This window comes from Amblyomma maculatum, chromosome 10 (genome assembly GCF_055883805.1).
Source record: "Amblyomma maculatum isolate TAMU_Amacu chromosome 10, ASM5588380v1, whole genome shotgun sequence".
NCBI lineage: Eukaryota > Metazoa > Arthropoda > Arachnida > Ixodida > Ixodidae > Amblyomma > Amblyomma maculatum.
Window position 1 is genome coordinate 31,983,157 of NC_139353.1, and position 27,510 is coordinate 32,010,666.

At 45.2% G+C, this 27,510-nt stretch overlaps 1 protein-coding gene across 1 annotated transcript; it reads left to right on the top strand.

Moving 5' to 3' along the window:
- Positions 1-3,045: 3,045 nt before the first annotated feature.
- LOC146176071 (uncharacterized) lies at positions 3,046-27,055 on the top strand. The gene is made up of 5 exons (XM_084582392.1): positions 3,046-3,284; positions 11,832-11,936; positions 18,066-18,103; positions 22,447-22,635; positions 23,726-27,055. Exons 2-5 carry the CDS (start codon positions 11,912-11,914, stop codon positions 23,972-23,974), a joined length of 501 nt encoding a protein of 166 aa, XP_084438518.1. The 5' UTR covers positions 3,046-3,284; positions 11,832-11,911; the 3' UTR covers positions 23,975-27,055.
- The last annotated feature ends 455 nt before the right edge of the window (positions 27,056-27,510 follow it).

Sequence of the window (27,510 nt, forward strand, 5' to 3'; positions counted from 1 at the left end):
CTCCGCAGCACCTACAAAGAAGTAGGCACATCGATGATGACGTGATCTGCGGATGCGATGCATTTTCAATGCATAAACATTTACACTGAGAAAGAAAGCCATAGGTAACGAAGCTAAAGGCTGCGAGGTGTTGTTCGGTGGCATCGATCGAGTGACTCACAAGAGAAATTCGGAGAAAGCAGTTGTAATTTCAAGCTTTACCAATAATGACGTCATCGCCAAATAGTTCTGCATTGCTTCGCTGCTGTGAGGAGAAGCCTGATGGTCGTCGCGAATTTAATATTTGAATACATAATATCTTTAAATAGCAGTGCAAAACCACTTCGTGGGCTTAATCTACAAGTTTCATGTATTCTAATGAGTTGTTAAAAGTGCACAGACATCGCGCAGTACTCGAGATTTTCGCATATAATCTCAATCGAAATATAGCAGCCCAGGGCCCGGCGGGGATCGCACCCTCAACCTTGGGATCAGCAGCTAAGCGACAAAGCCACCAGCCACCGCGGTTGCAATCATAAAGGGGCATATATGAGTAACGCGAAGCTCAAAGTGTCAAAGTGATACAGTCTTGTAAGTTAGAGAAAATGCTCCAACGCGTTGAAGTGAGCCACCTCCGACGGCAGACGCCCGGGTCTTCGAATCAGAGACATTGGGAGTGCCGGTATGGTCAGCCTGTAGCAAGGTTGTCGACTCCCAGGCAGAACTGCCAGCAGACGGCGCAGCCGTACGTGGCGTGTGGGAAGGCTTATTCAAAACGCACGCGCACATACCAGCTACGCACTGGCTGAGGCAGGTCGCGACGGCGTCCCTCGCGCCAACTCAGGAATCACTGGCAAGGCTCGCGACAGCCAAACAATCAGCGTAGCAAGAGTCCAGGAATGGAAAGGCATAGAAAACGCCGGCCACAACAGCAAGGAGTGCCCGGTTCGGGCGCTGTCAACCCGAACAGAGGGACGGAACGTCAGCGTTCGTGACACGCTGTCGGGACGTGACGTGGCGCTGGTCGCGCCCGCACTGGGCGTGTAGCAGGGAGCATCGCTCTGCCTCCATCGTGCGACGATCGAAACACTGCGCGGATCAGACTGGAAGCAGAAAATAAACCCTCCACACCGCACGCAACAGTGTCCGACAGCCTCCTCAAGTGCAAGGCTACGCACCCCGAACACGACAGTCACACACAAACGTGGAGGATCACGCACGCAAGCGAAAGTGAGAGCGCTTTGCACCGACGGTCGGAACTTCATGCAAAACTACCTAGTAGCCTGCGTTGAGAACTGGGATTCGAGTCATGTCTCGTGTCAGAACCGTATAGACGACGACTTTGTTGAATCGAAATGAATGAACAAAAAACATGTCAGGATCTGATGCAGTAAATTTTGTTTGCATTCGAGGGAAGGCTTTAGGAACGAGCATAACCCGTTTCCGCTTGGAGAATATACCACCGTCACGCGTTTCCAGTCAAGTGGGGTGGTCGTGGGCACGAGACAGTCACTCTTCGCAGCCTTAGTGTTCGTTTCTGACATGGCGCTACAGCATCAAAGAGTCACGGTCCATTTCCATGACACGGATGAAACCAGCTCCCTAGCGAAAAGGCCCTATGAGTGACAATAACATACTCATACTAAACTCATACTAAACTCTTACAAATCTTATATAATCTCATACTAATCTCATTCTACGTATGAGGAATATATGAGATTGTATGACATTTATATGAGTTTAGTAGGAGAAATCTGTGTGAGGTTATTGTAACTCATAGGGTTTTTTTTCCCTTACTATATTTACATCTTACTGGGTGGAATAGGGTGAAGATGTACAAAATTTGAGGTGTCTGTAATATATTCATGAAATTTTAGAAATGTGTATGGACATTTAGAGTGGCTCTCAATGAGCGCTCTTCAGCACGCTAGTTCACTTGACGGTGGCTTTAGTTTCCTATAATTGCGGCTTTACTTGTATAATTGTGCGTTTATTATTGCTAATTTATTTTCTTTCTGTTTTTTTACGAAGCAAGTGGCCATCCAGTAGATAACTCAAAAACTGGAGACTCTTCTCAGAAAGAATGGTTTAAATGTTCCGGAGCCATTTTAGAAAGCTAATCTGACAATCCGTGAGAAAAACAGAAGCTTACTTAACATAGGTTTCACAGTTTTTAATTTAAATAATGAATTTGTACAACTAATATATCAAAATAGCAATTATTCCCAAACTTACAGTGCATGCAAAACTTCATTTCTTCTGTCCATTTAGTTAGAGTAACTTTCTCACCTTATTATTTATATTTAATTGGTGGTCGTCTTCTAAGCGACTGTCAATCCGTCGCTCTCAGCAGTCACTTAAGCAGCAGAAGGCAGCAAGCTTACTGCGATGAGAAACTGTGCGGCAGAGTTCTACCCACATCGACATACACCCATAAACACGCGCACGCCTACATTTGTGAGGGAAATATACATCCAATGGACTCATGTGCATCACGCGTCATGTAAACGAGACCCGAATATGCATTCCAGACACAACAAAACTAGGCGCGACGGAAACACTGCCAGGAAATCAAATTGCGCAGAATAAATGCAGGTCGACAGACTTATACCAGTCCGAAGTAGACTATATTGCGTGCAGTGCAGTTAAGAGCGGCGTAAAGCTACACAGCCGACGCTGTCGAACCAGAGAGCGCGCGTCCGATGCGAGGAAGAAGATGCCTCGGAAAAGAGGGAAGCGAGGTGAGGGTTTGCAAGAACGGATCGGCAAGAAGAACAGAAAGAGCCTCGACCTCTGAAGGTGAAAGTCGGAAGGAAGGAGAACAGTGTGACGGCGGTCTAGAGAGAGAGAGTGAGCGCTCTTACGGAGTGGGCGAAAGTGAACGAGTGAGTGAAACATGCAAGAGTCGCCAAGACAGGTGGAGGAGGCAGCAGCGCGAAGACCACAAAGGGAGGAAGAAGATCCACGAGGTGCGCGAATCCTCCTTCCCCCTTCAGCGTTTGAAGCGCCCATCTCTTAACCTCCTCTCCCGACGAGAGAAGCGCGCGACGCAGTCATGATGGCGCGTCCGTATAAAAAGCGGCCGGTGCTGTCCTAGAGGCCGAATAGTGTCCAGTGAAAGTCTCGTCCTTACCATCTCCTGTCTCGAAGCAGACGTCTTCCGTCCGTCCATCGGCAGTAACCAATCATCCCTATCCCGGGACTCTGTGCGTCGAGAGGACATTACTGCTACGAGTCCGAAACGTCCACGTCTTAGCCGGACGGTGTGCTTCTTCGAGCAAGGACATCGGTGAAAGAAGAAAAAGGTGCGGCTCCGCGATTGTCCTGTGCCTGGTACCTACTGTTGTTTCGCGCCTTCGTCGCAACTACCATCGGCACCAGGGTTATGATCCAAGCGTGAGGACATTGTAGTCAGTTCGGCACTGCCCGACTTCCATTTTGCCAAGTGGCCGTGAGTAGACGCCGACGCCACTGAGGGATGCTACGGATAGGTTGAAATAAGTAACTCGCCAGATCGAATGCCATTTGATTATTGTTCACTGAGACCATAGATCGAAGGGAAAAAGAGCTTTGAATCAGGCTCCATGGGAACTGCAAAAATGAAAAGCGTTGTTTCCAAGATATGCTGAACAGAGAACTTTACATGCCTTTAGTTTAGTAAGTGATCTAATTCATTGTGTCGTTGAATATATATACGCCTAAAACCATTGTACAAATCAAGTAGTGAAAAAAATTGTTTTTTGGTGAAGTACTTCATCAGGGGCTTAAGATATTGTTCAAAAAGGATGGCCATGTTTATTAATTATGTGACTAGGTGTGAGATTAATCGAAAAAGGATACTGTGAATTGGAGAATGGGGCGATGAAATGGAGTGTAATTAGATCCGAGAATCTCTGTATGATCTCGTCAGCTGAGCGGTGTCCGTACCCGCTTCTTGGTTTCGTTACACAATTTTGCTCATAAAAACTGCGGAATGTCATATATACAGAGTAAATGTTTAGTAAGTTAATTGTAAACGAAGCCATTGTTTACTGAGAGTAGTAGTCCATAGCTTTCTTCTGCTCGTAAGAAATGGTATACAAAGAAACACTAATATCAGTGTTCCAGGAGATTTTCTCAATAAAGCAGCGATCGAAGCTTTAGTACCTTTCCGCCTAACCTTCATCAAAACGTTGAGCTGATTCGCTCGTCACCTTATGAGTCTAACCAGTTCTTTACTGACAATAGCCTTTTTCTAGCTGCAAAGAAATAAAAAATAGCAAAGCGAACTGGCTTTACCTGGCAGAATGTATATAAATTCATGGATGCAAAATGAATGGGAAAATGTATTTCGTTACGTTTTTGCTTGGTCACACGTTGCCAACTGCTCAAGAAGCAGGCAGCATCTGCAGGCGTTAAATGTGCATAATTACTTTTTATAATCTCTATAACTGACCTATTGATGAGAGAAGTGATCTCTTTGATATCATGTCTTCGAAAGACGCTAGCTCAATATTGTACGCGCATTAATTGTGATTAGCGTTGCTTGAGAACTGCTTAAGAAATTTATTTGCATATTTAGTTGGAATTCTCTTTGTCATATTTTCAGTCCTGGCATGAGGCTTTCTTGCCGAAATGAAGACTTAATGATAAAGTCATCTCACTGTCTTTTTTTTATTTCCTTTTTTTTTTGCGTTAACGACAGTCTACGGTAAAACTGCACCCAGAAACGTTTCTTGCGAAAGAGTTAGATAAGAGTTAGACTGCACTAAATGCATACATCGCATTTAGATGCATTGGGTGCATGCCATATATCATATACCTTCATTAAGAATTTGAGCGTATTACGTCACTTTGGGCAAACTTGCATAATTGGCTTCTATTATCATATTATCATTCGAATTTATCTCAGTCTTGATATTTTTCGATTGGTTCGAAAACAGTGGCACGATGCACACGATGCGCTTAACTCAATAATAATGGAAGCTTTTCGCTCACACCGATTTATCTACTTGCTTCCTTCAATTTTTTCGCTTCAAAACAGCGTAAACCTGCTCGGCCTCCCTTCAGGTTTTTTACCCTGGCCCATGCATGCAATATTTCCTGCTTTTTCTCGGGACGACACTTGAGTTATCCAAAGTTATCTCTAAATAGTAATCTTGGTTTACAGCACCCACGCCTAGTCAGCACTGAGCGCCCAAAAATCGCGAAACATTCGGTGCGTTTTTCCGAGTTCAAGTTGATTCCTATTTTCGTACAAAGGGCTGTGTGCCTAAAATTGTCCGCCACGTCGAACGCTATGCCGATGCAATGGCCCGAACACTTTTCGGCACTCCTTATTATTTTCCCCCTCGCCCTCTCAGCCGTTCGCTCCATTGTTTTTATGTCAGCGCACGCATGCAAATTTCTGGGACCAATATAGCACCCGCTTTCACAGGCCTTATAGCAACCGCCCGCCGGATACGACCTTCCTGACACCGGAAAGGCATTACATGATCCGCAGCTTCGGTTTAAAAAGCGAACTAGGTACCGCACATAGTAATGAAAACATCTTACTGCACTCCCCCTTACAACCAATCCTCGCTCTTTTTTACAAAGTTACAATATGGCTTCCGACAATGATTCACGGTGGCTAGGGCAGCATCGTCACCCTAATACAGCTATCAGAATTGAAATATGTATCAAACTCTATGCAGGGCACCATAGAGAGGCGCGTGTTTAGTATTCACGGCACAACCACTAAAAGAAAGAACAGACGTCCATTATCGGAAGAACAGTGACCAACCTCCTCTCTCCCTCTCCTCCCCCAACCTCCCATTTTGCTGACCGAGCAGCGGCTTCCACGCAGCCTCTGACATGATACATAAGCTCCACCGCATGACTCCGTGCAACAACGAGGAAGTAGTGGTGGCGGGCACTGTACCTCCGGCGACCTCTTGTGCCCGGCGTATAAGGATTCCACGGAGCCAGCGTATATGAGGTCATTCGTTCACTCTGCGCAACGTCCGGCGCAGTTGCGGTCGGCTCCGCCCAATTCCTGTGGCGATACGGATGGGTTTCAGATTCGCTATTGTGACCGCGCATAAAACAAACCGTCGAGTCGAATCCGGCTGGCGAATAGAGCTACTTGAATCGGGTGCAAAGGAACCGTTCTTGGTGGCAGCCAGGAAAGGAAACCCGTTGAATACAAAGATTTGTATGAAGGGCTTGGACATGCGTTGTGAAGCATTTCTTGCGCGTGGTAGGGGTGGCCGACATAAGGCACCTTGCTTCTGGAAACTAGGTCGCAGGTTCGATTCCCAGGCCCGTTTATCAAGGAGTGCATTAAGAATGTAGCGATAAACAAACGCCACCAAGGCACGCCTATAGCCGCACAAACCTTTTCGGAAATAATGCATGTTATTTCTTGCTGGAAAGGAACGAAGAAAACGGAGCTTTTAGACGGGACTGCATGAGACGGACCATTAACATGCGCTTTTCTGCTGTCCCAGCTCTAAGCGCTGTTTTTATCATTCCTTCCAACAAGAACCAATAAGCCCGACTGTATGCTCTCTTCTTAGATTGTTTTTTGTACTCATGGTAACAATCAGTTATCATCGGTTTCTTTTATTATAACTATCGATTTTAAACTGAAACCATTTCGATGCCATGCACATCTCTAAACAATATACACATTCCTTCGCTGCCAATACAGTGTGACAATACAGCGTACAATACAATATATTACAACTAGCTTTCCTCAGCATTCATTGTTTTTTCTTCTCTCGGTAAAGTTTAGCGGTGCAGTCGGCCTTCTTCATTACATTATTGTTTTTATTACTTGTAATTTGTGCCATTTAAACAAGTCAAAGTAACCTGCCCTCCCATGCAAGGTGGAATGCAATAATATGGCTTTGTAGATGCCACAGCCGTCTTATTAGGCGGCCATGTTAGACCCGGTTAGAACTTGGCATGCGGGCCCAATCGAATCCATTTTTTTTTTTTAGATAGCCGGAATAAGCATACCGCCGATATGTCTGGCGTGCAGCGAACAGCTTGCATTGATAATATTAGTAACCAGACCACTTTACCCGCACCTGGAATGCTTCACAATAGGCAATACTGTCTATATCGAAAGCAGGGGCCGTGTTTCAAACAGACATGCGGTATTTACAGCTTCACATTTTTAACAAAAAGGTACGTTTTTTTTACTTCTACGGACTTGCCGTCTGGCCCTAACGGAAACGGTAGATCGAAACGAAAGCTGCTGATTGAGAAAACAATTTTCGATCATGGACAGCAGAAGTCGTTACTTGCAAACTGGTTAAACAGAAGCGGTCGAGACTTGGGCATAACCAGCTGCAATTTTTCTGACCTAAAGGAATCCTTTTGCTGTTATTGCTAAGTTGGGTGAAAGCGTCGAAATTTGGGACGCGCTCAGCGCTGTGTGCCGCGGTCAAGCCTACTGATGCTAAAATTACACTAATATGCTGCGTATTAAACATTACAAATATTGCCTTTAATTTTGAGGGGGCAATAAATCCATAGTTACCGAAAGAAATACCACACTGAGAAGGCACCCTATCATTAACGACAAAAGTTTACTTGATCTGTCTTCATGGAAAAATACTTATTGAGTATGTATACTTATCGACCTATAGTCACGTGATAGTTTTACCAATGGATAGAGCAAGCAGTCCTTATCATAACCAGTGACATATGAATTACGCAACTATGCTGATTAATATTTTTTTTTTTAAACTCGACAGCGTTATATACCCCGTCCCCCTGAAAATCTGCGTCGGCGTTGTTGGTGTTGGGAGCGAAAAATCACAGGCATTGGCAGGTGCTAGCTGGCAGGTGAAATGGCCGGGTATTGATTATATTGATTGGTCGTTGTCAGGTTGCGTGACATAGCGAGGCTACATCACATGGCCGAGTTGGCAGATGTACGTATCTGGCAGGTGTAGTTGGCATATGTAACATGACCGCACACTGACATGACGTGGTCGAGTTGGCAGGTGCTGACAATTGGGGCTTTACCTCTGAGATGAGAGGGTGAGATAGGAATGTAGCAACTCGAGGACCCTTGGATGCCCAGCTATATACGCGGTCACGTTCTTACGTATTAGGCAAAGCGGTATTTTATATCTATATCGTGTGGTCTTTAATGCATGGTAGCTTACTACGAGTGTATGCTAATTAGTATGTGTGGCATATTAGAGGCACGAAATAAGGGATAAATTATTAAGCCGATAGCAAAGTACATTTACACAAATGAGAATCCCAAAGCAGAGTCGGTAACAGGTAGCCGTTAACGCTGCCATGTCACATCCTTAAAGGCGCAGTTTAGGTGTCCCCCTAATTTCCCGCGTCACCCGCAGTTCCCACGCTTCATAAAATTTTGCTGCCGATATCGCATTTCATATCAGTTTCGGCGCAATATTAACAGTCATCGTGAAAAACTCTAAGTTGTTTAACCTCGAGCTATATTTTGTTACATGCACTTTAAGGGTTCCGCTGATTTGTAGTTTTTTTGCCGCGAACCAATATAATGGTTAGATGCGTTTTTATGTTCGATAACCGGCGATAAGAACCTTTATTTACGAAACGAAGTCGAAAAAAAAAATCTGAACAATCTTCAACACGCTTGGCACATAACAGGAAAGTGAAATCCACGCACTTGTCCGAGCTTTGGCGATTAGCTGTGTCTCTGTAATCGGACATCAGATTGTTTCATACTGTACCACATATCGACGGCATGAACAGATATAGACGGAGTCTAGGCAGCCAAAGCAACGGGGCTAGACGGAAGACAAGCGTTGAGCCGCCGCTTCTGTGTTTGGGGGAGCGTATATATATTTAAACACGCGTGAACGGCCACTTCGCACCGAGTGATTGAAGACTCAGCTCGCTGGCGCCCTGGCTCTCAAAGACGTACTCTTTTGTTTCCCGCCGTGTTTTACGCGCTGTCAAAGATCTCCGAGTTCCTATGCATGCTCGCCGCACCCTATTGTATTTACCGGCGAGTTTTCTATCTTTAGGCGTCCTCTTCCGGAACGAAGAAAGACAGCGCGGCAGTGGGGAAAGGTGCGGCAGGAGGTTTGTTTGCGTGCATGTTCAGCGGAACGTGATGCCAATTAGTTATGCAATCATTTTGTATATACATACCTTTGCCGTTTGTACGTCACTCAGATTCCTGTTCGTAGCTATGGAATTAGTTGCGCGAAGCAATCAGCGCAAGGAAATTAACCAAGCTCGGCAAACAAGCCTTGACGCAGAGGGTAGTACGCGGTTCTAATTGCAAAATTGCTCACCACAAAATAGTCGGCTCTGAACTCCCTTCCTTCGCGCATGCCTTTAGCTGTATAGATATATATTTATCATTTTACAGGCTTGCGAGAGGAGAAAATGGCAGGGAAAATTACATTTTCACTGCGCTGGGTTGATTTTTTTACTTCTGGGGCCTTTCACGCACGTGGAATGAACGTGAACACAAGTGCATCACTTCTTACCTTAAACTGATTAAACTTCTTTCATTTAAATAAATGACTCAAAATAATAATTTCTATGCGAAATTTATTAGAAAATTCCGCTTAAAATTCTCGTGTGCGGCAAGTAAATAGTATGGACGTGTTTCAGATGACATAGATTCGCAATCATAGTAGTTCGTGTTTCGTGTCTAAGTTTATTTAGCGTTGTGCCCTCAGTATTACTTTTCATCAAATAATCGAAACGTCATTAACTCCTGTTGGTGTTGCATCTTGAGCCACTTAAACAACCAACTTAGTCTTAAGTATATTCTGAATTTCCTGACTACCCCAGCTTGCAAGCGAAACAAGAGGGTGCCTATTTACTGAGATATTAGTGGAGGCGTGAGATGTCGTGCTCACAACATTAATATCGCTCGTACAATTCTCCATCAGTTTACGAATTACAAGACATTGAAGGTCACTTTTAATATTCAAATTTGCTTAACATGAACGTAGTATATCAGGCCGCGTGTCTCTTTACGATGAACATTATAGGTGTCTTCAAGTCAGTTCGAACAATTTTGACTTCTGATGGACTAGAGTGCGCTAGTAGACAGTTTGCTGTTCAGGGAAAAGATTCAGCCCCATTTACTCGATCTGATCTTGCCGATTTCACTTTCCTTCTCACCTGCGCTATGCCCATCCACACCGGTAACCGAGAACACACACCCGACCAAGTGGTAGGAGCACCGCGGTTTTACTTCAGCCCAGCGTACGTGAAGACGCCGCTAAGAGGCAAGCAGCTTAGCCTGAAAGAGGACCCGGCGAGTCTGGAGATGGCGAAACGAACCGCTCTGTGCTTGAGAATGATTGAAGACCCACAGCTTTTAAAGATGAGAAAAAGGGCCGAGGAAGAATGAGGAAAGGAAAACAGTCTTCCTCAAATAGCGTTTCGAAACCCATTATATCCGTGGCTCCGCACGCCCCGTACACGACGAGAGTAAAGCACCAGCCAAAGAGATTGAGCCTACGCTGCGCGCGTTCGCCGTGTCTACTACGGCATTGTCCGGATCCTCAGCAGTGTGCCTGCCTTGGCGTTCTAAGGACGCAATAGTCTACGACGCGCTGGGCGCCGACTGGCGCGGAAGCCAGTAGCGATCAGTCTTGGCTGAGCCATTACCGAGTAGCCTTTGCTTGCTCTTTTGAAGTCTATCTCTGCGCTACGCTGTGCGCGTGGTCATTTCGCTCTGAGCGTTAGAGCCTTCTGGAGTGAACGCAGCGGCAGATTTCTTGTACGCTGCCGGCTGCGCTTGCACTGGAAAGCTGCGGAGTAGATGTGCATGCTTGCTGAGATGCCGGCTGTCCGGGGAGCCAGTAAACGAAAACAACGTTCTCGGCAAACACCGGCCCGTGATTGGCTGGCGACCGTCCATCTGCAAAATACAATGATCACACCGCTGGCCAACCACTGGACGAACTTACGAGGGACGGCTTAGTGTTCGGTTTATTCTGAGCGAATTAGGTGACTTCTGGTGCTGCATTGTTCATCACATACACAACAGAGACACAACAAGACGTCCACACCGGTGATGCGCACTCTCTTGTGCATTCTATGCACAATGCAGCGCTAGAAGTCATTAGGTTCGTGTAACCAACTAGGTTTTACTAGGAAATGGACATTTTATCCCACGTTCTGCTAGAAGGATATTTGGTCTTGTGTTATGACACTTCGGCCGAAGCTGCCCTTGCGCCATAATAATTTGTCATCATCTTCATCTTTTCCATCTGATTCTCTGCTCGACCTGGCAAACCACTGCCGAACCTTTGACGTCCCACGCTCCAAAGTGGCGTAGGTCTGTCTATTCTTGCAATTATTGACAACTGGCCATCGATCAGGAACTTCGATAAAACAGGAAAGTGGTCATTTGAAAAGATTATATTAATGTTCTGCTTCAAAGTCCAGAGAGCATACTTATCGTCATATAAAAGGTACAAGAAATCGAAAGCAATATCAATGTTTATATGAACAAAACTAGCTCTGCCTCAGCCGGAGGATAATGGGGAGATGTGTTTCTGCTAGATTATCTTAACCAGGATTAAATGACAATATTTTCTTTTGCAGATTAACCTTCTTTTAATGCCTTCAGGTTAAATTGGTAAATTGGTTAGGCAAAGTGGCCTGCTTTTGGTTCTCTCAAGAATTATTTTCACTCGATGCCCTCTTGAAGAGACGTACAATATTCGAAATTCCATATTGTTTTCGCCTTCAGGTGAGGCCCTTATGTGGGCACCGAAACTTCTCGTAGCTAAGAAAAAGGTCCACGTTTAATTGTTTAATTTCTTCGATGCCTGCCTTTATGCGTCAGACCTGGCCTTGCATTCGTCAAAAAAAGAAAGCGCAACGTATTCTGTCTTTTACAGACCAAGACTCCGGTCGGTTCCACTGAGAGGAACTACGCCAAGGGAAATCTGCCTTAGTCAAAATCCTCCAAACCACAAATATGAAGACCATCCTGATCGCCTTCGGTAAGTCATCGTGAGCCTCGACGGAGGTGCGTCGTCAAACACGAAAGGACCTTTGTTCCAATCGCTCTAATTTCTTTGCCCGGTTAGAATGACCTTGTGCAACCAGTGTCATTTTCTCAGATCCATGTAACCGAACATTGCCTGAACCCTCTCTGAGTATTATCACATTCACGGTAGCCATTCCTTTTCATTTGCCGCTTAAGTACGTATGAAAAAAACAAAACAACAACGTTGCAATTCGAATGGTCCTCCAAATGTCGAGCTTAGTTTCATATAGTAGCAAAATATATTTCGAGAAATCAAGCCTTGGGGTAAAAAGTCAAGTTTGAATACTGCACATATATTGCCTAATTTAAGAAGGGTTACAAATGAAATACAATCAATCAGGATCGCGCATAACTCGTGAGCCACTGTGTTTTGACTCCTGGAAGTAAGAAAGCTGGAGAAAAATTCGTTTATAACAAGAAGCCGTTCACAATGTTCACGCCCACAACTCGTTTCGCCAAAGCGGATCTTTCATAATCACAGTTGAAAGGCACCCTAAGTGTTGCCTTCTGAGAGTAACGTCATTAGCTGTTCGAACGATGTATTTATGCCGTAAGAGCGCTGCCAGGACAGCGTGTCTCCTTTCAACTTCCGTAAAATTATGCACCATATGTAAACTACAAACAAGAGAAGCCAGTTGGCAATTACATTACCTACTCATATCTGCCGTCTCCATGTGAGCGCAGGTTCGTGATATAACGCTGAGATAAAAAATAACTTGCCAAACGTTACAGCTGCGTGCCTAATTTTGTTTCTACTTTGGCAATAAGAATTCCGAGATAACTCGTTGCTGCAGAATTCTGGCCATCACGGTGAAAAGCGGCAAACTTGGCCTTCTCCATAACTCGTCACGTCTGCATTGACGATGGGAGTTGCACAATGTAACATATATTTTTAGCACTGTTGGTGCTCACCATACATCCTGGTATTTACCAGGCGTTTGTCTAGGAAGTTCAAAAATGCTATACTCTATCTCCCGCAAACAACAAAATGTCACTCTTTTGTTGTTGTTGTAACAATATTGCTCAATTACAAAGCAACTTGTCATCGTCAAACGTAACTGTCACCAAAACAAATCGTGACCTATTTACTACATTGACCCGATTTCGTTGCATCAGTTTCACGTAATACCCATGAGGCATCATATGTGCGTCCCAGTCCCCGATGACCGCTGTATAGCGTCCTGCAATTTGTTTCTGGATTGGAGATAACTTTGCTTTGCTTCGGTTCCGTTCGCTTCCTTCGTCCTCTTTCGTTTTTGAATCCAAGCGACGCTCGATAAACACCGAAGGAAGCAACGGGTGGATCCAAGCCCCCGATGATAGCCGCTTCTCAACAGCTCCGCTGAAACCAAGCACGTGACGCTAAAGTGGAAGGTAATGATACACCGGAATCTCAATAGGTGCGTGGATTGCGGTAGCGGACAATGCCCGAGCTCCTGAGAAAGATACACCACTCGCGCAACAGGCTAGACGCACGAGACCATTCTTCTTTCGATACGGCCGTCGGCCACGGATCTCCAGACGCCGCACATGCGCCTGACCTGCTCACAACCGACCAACGTGCCACGCTTCTAGAAGAATTCGCCACTGGAGGTCTCTGGCGACGGGAGGGGACACATCAGGAAATACCGAGAACAAAAGACACGTCCACAACGGCTGACAGTGGCGAGAAGCGTCTCGAAAACCGACGGTGGCGGCCGTACCTACTACGAGTCTTCAAAAAATTACCGGCCTCACCCGCACGCACGCACACACCATTCAAAAGCGCGGAGCTACTCTACTACGGCACGGTCTCACGTATCCTGGAGTGCGGGCAATTCTCTTTCTCTAATAACCGCAACTGGCGTGCACTCTCTCGCTGCTCTCTCACGCGGAAGATAGTGTTTGGAGGAAGGATACCAAGGGGAAGAAGGAGCAAATGACTGGCAGCAGTATGAGAACCGTGGACAGCGAGGGTGGTCGCTCTAATTAAACCAACTATGTGAAGGAAAACAAAAAGAAAATATAATGCAATAGTAATGATAAGAAAAGTAGTGCAGGTGCAGGGGGCACATGCATAGCTCGGCGTGGCGAGGAGGTAGCGGAGGGTAGGTAAACAATTAAATTTGCGAAGCACTGCTCCACCAAAGGCTGATGCTCCAACGCGGCGCAATTAGTTGCAGACCTGCGTGGCGACCTTTCTACTGTCGCAAGCGACGTGCGTGTGTGGTTTGCCTGAAGCGGCAGGAATGTCGTCACCCTACAGAGACAGTCGACACCGCCATGTCGACGCGGCGACAGACGTTGATGGATGCGAATAGGCTTAGAGTCACGCGATAGGCAATGACTACGAGCATTGAGGTGCCGGCCTTTAGGGAAAACGAAGGCCATTAGAAATGCATCGAAGGCTTCAAACGGTGCGGCGCCAGCTCATTTTTTGTGCCGCTGTCGGAACTCTTTTCTCTGGCAGAAATCCGCAAGCGAGTATAGTTGTTTTCCTCAATCAAACCTGCCCTTTAATGGAGCCTTTCAATGCAAGCAAAAATTGAAGGTGAAAATAGCAGCGATTATGAGGCAATATTTTGAGTCCCAAATAAGTTCGAATAGCAGACAACTAGTTGCAACGTAAAAACCCTCTATTACACCATTGTATAGAAAGTCTGACGAGAAAATGATGCTTCACTTGAAGGATTCATATGAGAGCCGCGAAGCGTATCATTGAAACCTGATGCGGGAGCAGTTTCAGGAACTTCTAAATAAAAAATAACAAAAACACGAATTTCGCACACGCTTGAAGCAAGATTAGCTCATATGGCGTTTCCTTACTCAAGATGAATATTTCGAGCCTCAGATCATAGATTTGCGGTGACTTGGGTTGAAGTTGGACTCTAAGTGCAAAGAACAAATTTATCTGGGCTGTCCGCGCTTCGCTCCTGTTCCCATGTTACCATGATGAACAGGTATACATGGCAAGGACAGCGGCCTGCTTAGCCGACATAAAACAAAACAAGGAAAGTACTCCTGTCGAGTGTTCAGCCACAACGACCACGTAGTGATGAAAGTAGGGCTTTCAGATATCACATTGGTCCCATCACTTTAAAACGTTAGGCATAAGCGGACAAAGAAAGGCCCATTCTTTTGCGGTGTAGTCTCAAACATGAAATATGTCTCACGTAATGTCCTTCCGGCCTTAGCCGTACCACAGGACATCAAGGATTTACTACAACAGTCTGTCTATTCCCCACATTCAGTGAGCGGACGAGCTCACTGAATGTGGGGACGACAATATATAACGCGTCTATTCCCCACATTCGGTGAGCGGGCGAGCTGGTAGGCCTAGCCTTTGTCCCATCACGACCATTTATAACGCTCGCACTCAGCACGCCACGAGGTCATCTCGTCGTCAAAGCAAGGCGAATGCGTCCGACAAACCCCCAGATTGGACCATTAAGAAATGCGACAGGTGGCATCCAGGCGTCGCATGATAATTGCGACAAATTACTTTACAGCCCGTTGGCGCTTATTTTGCGAACGGCGATAATGAAATAGCTCGCGGGCAAGCCGTCTTCGTTTACCAGGAAAGGAAACATCACGACCTCTGTGTGCGGTCGATCGGTCAGGACGCAATCTCCGCCGCGACGAGTGAACACGAATGCAATTGCGTCCTTTTTTCCCATTGCGCGAACGGACATCCACACACGAATGCTTACAGATAGAAGAATACTAACTTCCTTGAGAGGACGCAGAAACGAGTTTCTCGTAATGACTTCGAACCGTTATTTGGCGACTGAAAATGCAGCAAGCACTCAATATTCGTCGCTGCTCCTATCTATGTGAAGAATAATTTGGAAAGGTGTGCCTTCCACCAATTTCCGCTGCATTTGGAGGTGATGATGCCACCACATGAGTGCCTTCGCAGGTCGTTACTTCAAGTTTTCATAGTTATTTGAGGGGTTTATCGTGCGAAGGGCATAACTTAATTTTCAATGAGAAGTTTCTATAAAGACAGCGTGAAAAAGTTTATTCTTGTGATCATAGAATCTACTTATATATTAGATCGTTAGGCTTTTTACCGCTACATTGATTTCTTAGCTTGCTAACTTTTTTATATTACAGGAATGTTTGCCAGGGCCGCTTCGAATGATCCCGCTTTTTTTTTTTTATCTCCCTTTTCAGTTCTCAATGACCCCATCATTCTCCGTTTTTATTGTTACGTACCCCCCACCCTCCCTTGTTCCCCGCCTTCTTCCCTTTATTCTTTTTATCCTCCATGAAACAAAAATAGCCACCTGCAAGGCCGAGCTTCCCAACATTCCTTAAAAACTTATTTATCGTTGTCCTCGCATTAATAGCATAATTTTCTCGCTTCAAATAAGTGCCTCTATAGCAGAGAAGTCCTCAAGGCTAACAAAGCCGCGTGAATTCTCTAAAAAATGTCAGTGTCACAGCTAGGTTATCATCTGAAATGTAAAACAAGCTGTAAGAGAGTCGATACTGGATTTCTGCCGTTATGATGCAAAGCTTAAGTTTTTCTCGGTTGTTAGCGTGTTGAAACCTGCTGCAAATGAGTTCGCATAATTTGTACCTCAAAGACCGCACTTTATTAAGTGTGGACCGGGTGTTCCGAGCAGCCAATTTTATCACCTATGTTTTCTTATCATAGACAGCCGAACGTAGCGATGCCAAAGCTCTATAATGACGTGCGCATTTGTCGTCACTACATTTTTCCTTCTTGCAAGAACGTCGTACCTAATAAAAACAGTTCGCTCAGGTAAGCAAAGAATTACATCGGTGGGCAATCATTCCGCTTGCTTCGGGATATCTCTTGAAGTGCGCGCTCCCCTGCGCACTTACAAATTGGTCTCTTCTAAAAGGAAACAAAACCAGGCTAAGAGAATCGCCGATGGCTTTTTCTATACTTGGTCAGCGATCTTACAATTTCTTGTCACGTATCGCGCTGCGAGAGACTGAACGTAGGCGACAACAACTTCAATCACGTGACTAAATGCTTTCGCACATATATACACAATAAATAGCGAGAAAAAAAAAGAAAGAAGTTGTCTTCTTTTAAAACGTCCTTGACGAACGCGAAGCTTCATGACTCATGCTTCCTCTCTAAGGGCTTCAGAATGGTGGTCAAACCATGATCGCCGACGAAAATACGAAGCTTTTCTCCCAGCATAAAATTGTTGAGTAGAAATAGGCGGCGATATAGCATGTCGCAGCTTGATAGGAAATTTATTTTTTTGCCTGAGACTTAAGTGCCCGCTAAGCAAGTTGCTACATGGCTTCAAATTTCGGAAGTGTTAGTAAAGGTTGGTTGGTTGGTTTGTGGGGTTTAAAGTCCCAAAGCGGCTCGGGCTATGAGAGACGCCGTAGTAGAGGACTCCGAAAATTTCGAACACCTGGAGTTCTTTAACGTGCGCTGACATCGCATAGCACACGGGCGCCTTGCTTTTCGCTAATAAAGCTAATAAAGCTAGTAAAGATAATTTCCTTTGCCGTCATTAAATATCAAGCCGTCCCTTTTCAATAAGTTCATGTCTTTCTCTCTTACCTCTATCGTTCATAGTTCGCAGTCCTTCGTCTGGAATGCTTTATAGTCAGCATAATATAATTGTATCTGTCTGGCTTGGACAGAATATCATATCCGTTAGGCAGACAGCAGGGGTACTGACAGCCTGGTTGTCTTCATAAGAAAAATAGAGGAAAAGGATACAATTGTGAGGAAGAGAGTTTAATAAACTGCTTAGTGATCACGCCCTTGGAGACCTTGGAGGATGCAGTGAGTCTTCCATCTTTGTTCAGCTTACAATTTTGATGACTTCTAGTGCTCATGAGACAGGGAACACTTCTTGCATTTTAATGAGGCCAATTCCGGTCAAAAGCAGGTGCACCGGGACCTGGATTCACTGCCGTACGCATATTAAGGTCCTAAGTGAAAAAAAGAAACAAAACATTTCAACCCTGCCATGCTAAGCTTTACACACCCAAGGGGCCACGAAAAAGCAAGAAATACGATTGAACATTTGACACTTGAAACCAATACTGACTGTGTCACTCTTACCCAGTACTTCACCATGTTTCCATTTTTTTATTGCAGGTGCCCTTTGCCTAGCTGTCGCGATAGCTATTCCCAAGGTAAGTACATATTTGTCTCACATTTATCATAACATTGATCTTAACACTTTAATATATGACCGAGGCCACCTTTCTGAATATTTCCGTGTTGAACGTACAGGGAACTGCCAAGCTTCGTGCCTAAGTCCTGGACGCTTGCTATTTTTAACTTCAAAAACAATACAGCTAATATGAACAGCTACTTTTTAAAAGCTTTTTTTAAAAAAAAAACATATTAGGCTTCATGAACAGCGGTTCTCCTGTATGGCCACCCACTAAGATAGCGAATGAATTACTAGCGCAATTCACGCTAAGGGCGGCTAACGCGATTACTAAATAAGACACAGGAGTGTTATTAATCACCGAACAAGAGGTTAATTAAGAACGATGAAGAAGCTAGCAGCGGATCACAAACACGCCTTCGAGCATTAGCCATCATTAATCAGCCAATCAGCCACGACGGTATTTAATAAGGTATGTTTTCGCAATACGTTCTGTATGGATGAAAAATGTTTCAGATAGAATGCTACGTAGTATTTAACACCACATGTGCCCGTGAAATGGACACTGCCAAAGGTGGCGCCGTCCAGTACCGCACATGACATCATCGTCGAAAGTGGATACCGTTAGCACATTTAACGGGTGGATGCATCAAGGCTGCCACTTCCAGCGTCGCCCGTTTCTCTTTCTGAAAGGTTTCTTCAGAGAGGGCAATCATCTTCGCCGAGATATTTATCCGCTAATACCCGAAGCGTCATCGCATTGGTTCCGTGTTAGAGGCACGTTACAACATTGATCTCACGAGACTAGCAGCAGAAAAAGAAAATACGCAAAAGTGGCAAGACTACACACAAAATGGTGGGTGGGCCGCTCGAATGATGAAAGCGCACAATGCGCAAACATCGACAGCGAAATCAAGAAGCTGCTTTTGGCAGTGGTGCAAGCGGTGCGGAGGGAGGAAGGAAAACACGACAGCGACAGCCTTGAAGAGACGACGAACGCAGACCGCGTTATTTCTTGGTTCCACGTCGTTTGCTTGCCGTCTATTGGAAGCGAGCCAGTCGACCGGGACGCGAGAAAATGGTCGAGACGGCGCGTGTGTCACTCACTCACTCACTCACTCACTCACTCACTCACTCACTCACTCACTCACTCACTCACTCACTCACTCACTCACTCACTCACTCACTCACTCACTCACTCACTCACTCACTCACTCACTCACTCACTCACTCACTCACTCACTCACTCACTCACTCACTCACATGCAAGAAAAAAAATATTGGCGGTCTTGTAGCAATGACACTCTTCCCGAGAACCTCTGAACCGTTTGCGTTTTGACATTGAACATTAAATGCGATGACACCTGATGTGGTTTGCTGGAGCGCAGTACTCCAAACACAGGTCAAACTAATTCAGCAGAGGCCATTTAAGGATAACATATCTACTCACGTTCAATAAAACGTGTTATCACAATCACGATAATGCAGAGCGTAGAAGAAGAAATAACACAAATTACTCTCACTCGGTCGAAAGAAGCGATACCTCGAGAGTACAGATGTTTCCAGCTCTACTTATTCGTATGAACCGATTATTCGTGTCAAGCGAGAAAGCTCATTCGAGCGCCAGCGTCTTCGGGGAAATAATCAAAAGCAAACAGAGCAGCCTACTAACAACTTCTTAGCTTTGGGGGCCCAGTATCTGTGTTTCGGTCTGCTGCAATTTCTTTATCTCTACTTCATACAACACCTCTTCAGCGTGTGAAACGTTTCACTGACGCAATCATTTAAAGACAAAAACAACAACAACATATGGCGCAGGCTACCACCCGACATATGGAGTCCGGCTATAAACAAGCCTATGAAATTGCCTGCGTGGCCTAGGAGTACGGTGTCTGACTTAAAATGCAACCTTCCTGACAGGTCGATTCGGTTATTACCCTCCAATATGAAAGGAGAGGCCTGAGTTGGCAGCTCTTGCCAGCCATGGCATCAGGCAACCCTACGTTCATTCAGTGTGCGGCCATGTTAACTTCCAGCTGCCAGCTACCCCCTGCCAGCGCCATGCTCGCGGTTTTTCGCTCACAACGACAACGCCGACAACGTCGACGTCAAATTCTGTGGTAAATGAACCTTTAACACTCTTACGTTGAAAACACACCTAATTCTAGTTGAGATAATCTTTACGAACCTTTTTTAACCACAAATAAGTGATCTGTCAGCTCGTACTCAGCCAGTCCCTAGCGAAAAACGCGTATGAGTACAATAACCTCATACAGGTTTCTCATACGAAACTCATACTAAACTCATACAACTCTCATATAATCTCATATACTTCTCAAAAGGTAATGATGTTTGTATGAGATAATATGAGATTTGTACGAGCTTTGTATGAGTTTAGTATGTGAAATCTGTATGAGGTTTTTGTGACTCATAGTTTTTTTTTTTACTAGGGGTGCGACGTATGAAGAGGGCTAATTACTTTTAGGGACGTGGTTACTGAACACTGGAAACTGTGTCATTTCAGGAAATATATGGCACATGTAGGGCACGGTATGTCTACGACCGTAGTCACGGAAAAGCCACTAAGCTCCATCTCAAGAACGACCGCCGCTCGGACGGCATAGGAAGCCTTTACGCCCTGTCAAGAGAGCTCACGGGATTGTACATCTCTCTTCCCATTGTGCACTACGATGCGTGCACGGCTCTGTACACAATAAGCGCGCGGCACTACGTGTACGCTACCACTTTTTCGCGGCAGCAATCTGGCGTTCAGTTGACGGGGAGCCGCTATAGCTCACGCTGGCCAGCTTTCACCTTCGCGTCGACACGCGGCGAGTTCCTCGAAAGAAGGATAAACAAAAACAAAACGGCGCGCTTCCGTAATGCCAGACTCACGTAATTGGACAATTATCTGAGAGATGCCGCGTCGTCGCGTCCGTAGACGCTATTGTGAAGAATGAGCGCTTTCACATCATTCCGCCGCAGTTCCGTGCAGTGCAGTTCTTCTCCTTGCAGTCTGGATCACTGAGGTGTCCGTACATTGTCCCACTCTAGCATCCTACGCTCTTTCCTTCATTGGTTCGCGTGTGCTGTGCATTGAAGCAGCTGAATAAGTACAGCTTTAACTGGTCATTTGTTTCTGCTGGCGTACATTGAGGAAGGCCATTAGTACTGGGGTATGTAGGTATATACACGCGGAAGAGAGGACCTCGTACAAATTGAGTTCCCGTTCTGTTGCATCGAACTACTGCGTGCTACAGACTAAGCTACGGCTTTCTCAACGGCTTCCTCTAGCGTCGGGTCGAGGTCGCGGAAGAAGAATAGCCTCGGCGACCTCCGGTGTCGAGAGGTCACCGCCAGCGCTCGCTCCTTTTCCCATGCATGATCGACCTCGAAGAGCAGGCACGACGATCGGCCGGTAATTAATTAGAAAACAATGCACTCCGCTTCCGGAGGCTTCTCGCATTACTCGACTCGAAGCGCTCACGCAGTGTTACCCTGCATGTCCACCACCGTGGGACATTCTTCGAGACCCTCTTGTGTCCACCTGTCTAGAAGGTCGCGGCTGCCGTCTTTACGAGACCCATTTACTCGGTGGAACGGTGGTCGTTCTTTCAGGTCACTTTGCATAACCAGAAACAAAGGAAACGTAATTGGTCTAAAAGACAGAGGCTACATACACCATCTCCATTAACATAGCTTCAGGCACTCTGCCTGGTTATTGTTTGCATTCCTTGACGCTCTTTAGCACTCTGAGAGCTATAGGCTGAAGTGACTGCGTTCCAGCTAATACTCGACTCCTTGCCCTTGTTTGCGGCAGAAGTTACAAGGTGATCACGCCCATTTATTACGCCTGAAATTCTCATCCTATACAAAATGCAAAGCGTTGCTGAAATAACTTTTCGAACAGATAGACGGGTGCTTCGATTGATGAATAACTATGTAGCTCTTTAAGAAACGGTTATTAAGAGGAAGAAGAGAGAAGACTATGCGTTTCAAAATTTCAAGAGATGTTTCTTTAAGTTTAAACGATGAAGGAGAGTCTTAAAGCAGTGTATTTGTGCAGACATACTTAAGCGACTCAGTGAAGGGACTTGAAATATCAGGCTTGAATCTTAAACGAAGACTTTAAATCCAGATTTTTGCATTAGTTCAAAGTAAGCGATATCCTGAGTTCACTTGGGTCATGAGTGATCGAAGGGAAGTGAAATACGACTATTAATCAGAATGATTAATTAGGGTACGGTAGCCGCTTTTGGTGTGGCCCGTAGTACTGTTTTTGCTATACCTATTATTTCTTGTTCAGCGAGCTGGATGCCTTGGGTGCTAAGCGATGTTCGTTTCTTTTTTTCCCCTGCGCAGAAAGAGGCGTCCAGGCGCTCGAAACGGGCCGCGTACGAGTTGCCGGCTGATGCGGAGCTGATCGTCGGAAGCTACCAGACGACATTCAGCTGCGCGGGACTGCGGTACGGCTACTACGCCGACACGGACAACGATTGCAAGATCTTCCACGTCTGCCACGAGGTGGAGCTTGCCGACGGCAGCAAGCAGGTACGGGCCTCGTGCCTATGAGCAGGCATCTCCTATGAAAGAAGCAGTATAGAGGAGGGGGAGGGGGGTTGGCATCTCGGCCAAGGGGAAAGACATGGCAAAGTCAAATGGCACTCAAGGTGGCTATCTTGTCCTCACGTTTTCAGCAATTAACAAAACTATGTTAGAATTGAGCCTCTCCCTGCGGTAGTTTAGGAAAGAAGTAAGCCGGAAAGGGTATGAAAAATGAGGATAAGACTTGGCCATAGGAGCTGCAGCGAAATTTTTGCAATTATGCTGCTCTCACCAGCAACTAAAATATGCACTGTAGCTGCTATGGCCTGGTGGTGACTTCATAGAGAGTAAAGCAACTGCACTTTAAAGAAAAATGAAGTCACGGCCTCTTCTTTAGCTTTATTTTTTTTTTTTCAGGGTTCTTACTCCCGATATGTCACGGGTACTCTTTACTATGCAATAACATGTGGCGGTCAGTTTTCGATGGAGGCGAAAAGCAGGGCGCCTGTGTACTGTGCAATGTCAGTGCGAAATTTCCGCAGCCCACCACCATGACGTGCTTCATAGCCTGAGTGACTTTCGAATGATAGACCCTATAAACCAAACCTAAAATGAGGTGACAGAATTGCTCTATCAACTTTTTTTTGTGACTGAGCAATCGAACGGAGTATAGCTATGCCGCGTTGCAGTGGAAACGTTCGATGCAATGAAAACCATTGCTCGGAAAGAAAATAAATAAATAACAAAAAAAGCTGCTAAAATCAAGCTTTTACTAATTGTAAACTTTCTCCGATGTTAAGCAAAATAGAAAATGAAGGGCAGCTGATAATGCCTATGCAACTAAGCCCAAAGTTAGTCACGACTCTATTGACTAAGCGGCGTACCTCAAGATGGCTCTATCTTCGAGCAGGATTCCACAGCAGTAAACATGGTGTTTGTAACAGAGTCGTATAGGCAGTTTAGTGTGCATAGATGTGCTAAAATTATTCACTTGGCCCCGTTTTTAACATTACTTGCCTTGGTCCCTTTTCTAACTTTGAGATTATATTAAACGTTCGGTCTGTCTCCGTTATTAACTTGTGAACTTTTCCCACAGCTTAATCACTGGAGCTTCTTCTGCGGAAATCAGACCATCTTCAATCAACTTACACTCACTTGCGCCTTCCCGGAGGAGTCGGTGCCCTGTCAGAACGCGAGGGACTTCTACTACGTCAACGACAACATCGGAGTCGAGGACGCGCCTTTCCTCACCGACGATGACGTGTCCCGCGGACAGGCTCTCTACGAGGGATTCGGCGCCAGGCTGAGCGGTCGCGCCGCAGCAGCTGCCGCTAGCAAGAAATAGTGTGGATGCCCCGAATCCAACGATACAAATGCCAACACGTCGTACTCATTGCCATTTATCGCAAGGAGACACTGAAACGAAGGCGCGAAGTCGAAAATTAACGGCAACCAGAATAGCGACTTCGGGGACGGGAATTCTTGAGTTTTGATGGTAATAACATTTTGTAAACCACGAACTATCAAAAAAGCTGGTTTTGCGGTATCTTAGATTGTATTATGCCCGACCTGTAAGGAGTCGCATAGTTCGCTCGGTCACTGCCTATGCCAATAGTCTTCCGACTTCGCTATACTTTTCGAAGTGTCTCCCACAGCTGCAAAAGAATTGCGTACCTCCAAAAACCCGTGCCACTGCCGTGAGTCAGAGTGCTACCATATCACTGCTCGCTACCAGCGCCGTGCCGACTCGTGATTAACATGTTTCACGTGTTCTAGACAAGATTTCATACTAGCGGAAGCTAGCACCCATGACGTCACGACTCGGCAACATGTAGAGCTCAGTGTACACAATGGCTATCCTGCAAACAAGGCGAGTCAGTTCTGTTCTTGACCTGCGATTTGCGCTTTATGTGTTGCCGAATGTGAAAAACTAGCTCGGTTAATTGCTCTGCGATTCGGAGCAGGCATTAGGCCTTACGTCATCCACGAGGCGTTTTCTCCTTTGTGTGTGAGCCTTGTTGCCAGCGCTGTGGCGTCACCTCTTCGCTTCGAGTGTAGCAAGCGACGCTGTAGTAGTTTTGCTGCTTATGCCTTCGTTTCGCCCACTCTTTGTCCATCGCGATGGCAGGATTCTTACTAATTGTTTACGTAGGATTGCTTCAAATCTTTCATTAACATTCAACTAATTATGGTGCCAAGAACCGATGCTTTTTTTTTACATTGTGAATTAAACCACTTCGACTCTCCTGCTCTCTTCAAAAATAAATTCAGGTCAAATGATTTATACCAGGTAGTTTGCATTATCCTAAAGATGCTAATAGGACCGTGCCTCAGCGTAAATTGTGCGTGCAGCAAGCGTGTAAGCGAGGCTCTGAACAGACCACATCATATTCAACAAGTTGGCATGATGTCACAGTACGCGTCTGAAATGTTCGTGTGGCTCATGAACCAAGCTAAGCGACCACGGCACATTGTGCTAACTTGTTGGCTCGAGCATTCTCGGTTGTAGTGTAGTTGAGAGGCAGATGCAGTCCTTAGAATAGTATGTGTTTATTTAAGCATTTTATTCTTCAATCACTCTGAATTCTTTTTCTCTTTTTATCACAAACACATTACTAAAAAACTGAAGTGAGAAAGAGCCACACTACATCGATGTGCTTACTCTTTACATACAAAGTTAGAAAGTTTAAGATATGATGATGTCCCTTTGATTAGCATTTATTTCAAATTCTGCGACACTTGAGAAGCTTTCCATGTATTTGTTAACACTGTGTGTTTAACACTTGGCAGCATCTGGTTCTTCTTAAATATTTCTGCGGGCGAAATATTCGATGCGTGCTTCCTTGACCAGCATTCTTGAATAACGCATTTGTGTTGTCAACAGCAAGCTGCTTCTAAAGCGGTTGGTTTTGTTTTGTGTTGTTTCTAGTATAGGAGGCATTCAAGTGACGTCACGGGCGTCATTTTGTTGTGCAGAGCACTGCTTCAGCAGTGCAAGCCGGATCAGTCAATGATAAGGCGATTAGATATGCTTGCAGCCATTCGCTGAGCTACATGCATCACAAAATGGCTGCCACTGTGACGTCGCTGCATACTTCCTATAGGTTATGTCCTCGTGACGTCACCGGATGACGTCTGTGCTGCATTCATTAAACACGCTGCGCTTGTCTGCGGCAGTTCAATATTATGTGCCAGTTCTGTTTTGATAACACAGAGCTTAACACACTTAGCGTCACGTCAGCGCGCGCGGAGTTTTTTCTTTTTTTTTATGTTGATGCGATTGAGCAGTTGCGAGTATTGTGTTTATTGCAACAAGTCTGCATGCACTGTTTCGTGTGTCGTGATGTCATGGCTTTATGGCGTGTCTGGTTCTGTATTACTTGCTAGCCTTACTCAGTGTCACGTTTTGTCAAGTTTTGTCAGCTCAGTAAACCATTAGAAGAACTGTGCACGCTTCACCGCAAACGCTCCAATTCTTTCTAATTTGTGTAGTTAATTTTGTTTTTACACCATTTGACTCGAGAATTAAAACAGAAACAGGAAAGAAATTCGAGTACTTGAAATTTTTTTATGAGATCACGTCCAGGGCACAAAACGTCGTATATCGAACATTTAATTTTACAGGAATATGTAACAAAACTCGTGAATATGGGATTTAACTATTCGTAACAGAAATCGGTGTCATTTAGAGAGCGCTAGCGTTTTCTGCCCAAAATATTTCATTTGTTTCAAATTAAAGACATGGTTTTTGTGGTCATGCTACCGTTGACTGCGGCAAGAGGAACTTAAAGATATTCGGCTGCCATTCTCTATTGCATAAGTATAGTTGCGCGTTCGATTAGCAGAGAATGGAAGCGTCTCGCTGGTTGATAATGTTTGTGTGTGTCGTCACGTACTTTGTCAAATGTGTTCGTTGTCGTACTAGAATTCTTCCATCAGTGTTGTTTCGTTGTGTGCTGAACTAACCCTAAACAAGCTCGGTTCGTTGTCTTTCGTCGCCGCTTCCGATGCCTGAAACTATCTGCGAGTCCGTTCTAAGTCGTCTTGTCATATAAATGTTCTAACAGTTACGAAAAAAAACAAACAAGAACAGTTGCACTGCCGAGTTGTTCTATGTCTGTGGCGTACTTTCTAGTGTGCTTCATTTAGTGTTTGATGTCAAGTTATTATTGTCCCATTTATTGAACCACCTGCTTCCAGTTCCCTCTTTTCCCCACCCCTCTCCGTAAAAATAAAAGCAATCCAACTTTCTTCATGTGTAGCACCCCGTTAGAGGCTCGATTTGTTTGGCCCAATTATTGTTTCTTTTATTTTTTTCGTATCCTGTTATACTGCCAAGCTGTTACGTTTCTTGTTTTGAGCTGCTTGAACTGTTTTTGCAAGTGTGTACAGAGCGCGCGAACAAAAAAACAACGCAATAAAGAACACAAGCACAGTTCGGTGTTTTCCTGCTTCATTAAAGAGATGCTGCCGACGTGCAGCATCGACACTTATAGTCTGCTTTTAAGAGCGGACATCTAATATTTTTCGGTATGCATAATGTTTAGGAATGCTAGTAGGGAGCCTATAGTACCATACCATAAGCAAGGCAGTTGTGCTTGCGCAAGCCGGGCGTAACCTGGGAGCACGCATGCCATCCAGTGTGGAAACACTGCCACATTGAAAGTCTGCTAGCCCTAACACCAGTCATGCACCTGTCTTCGGCCTCATATCTCAATCAGGCTGCCTAATTGGGCCAAAACATGGATGGCCCAGTGAACTACCAGAGATAAAACCAACGCTCAAAGTTCCGTTCATAGGTGGCGCAACCATCTCTTAACCTCCAATTGATGATAGGCCAAGGGCATTAGTAAGGCTTCATTGGAGACTTTTGTAGATTGC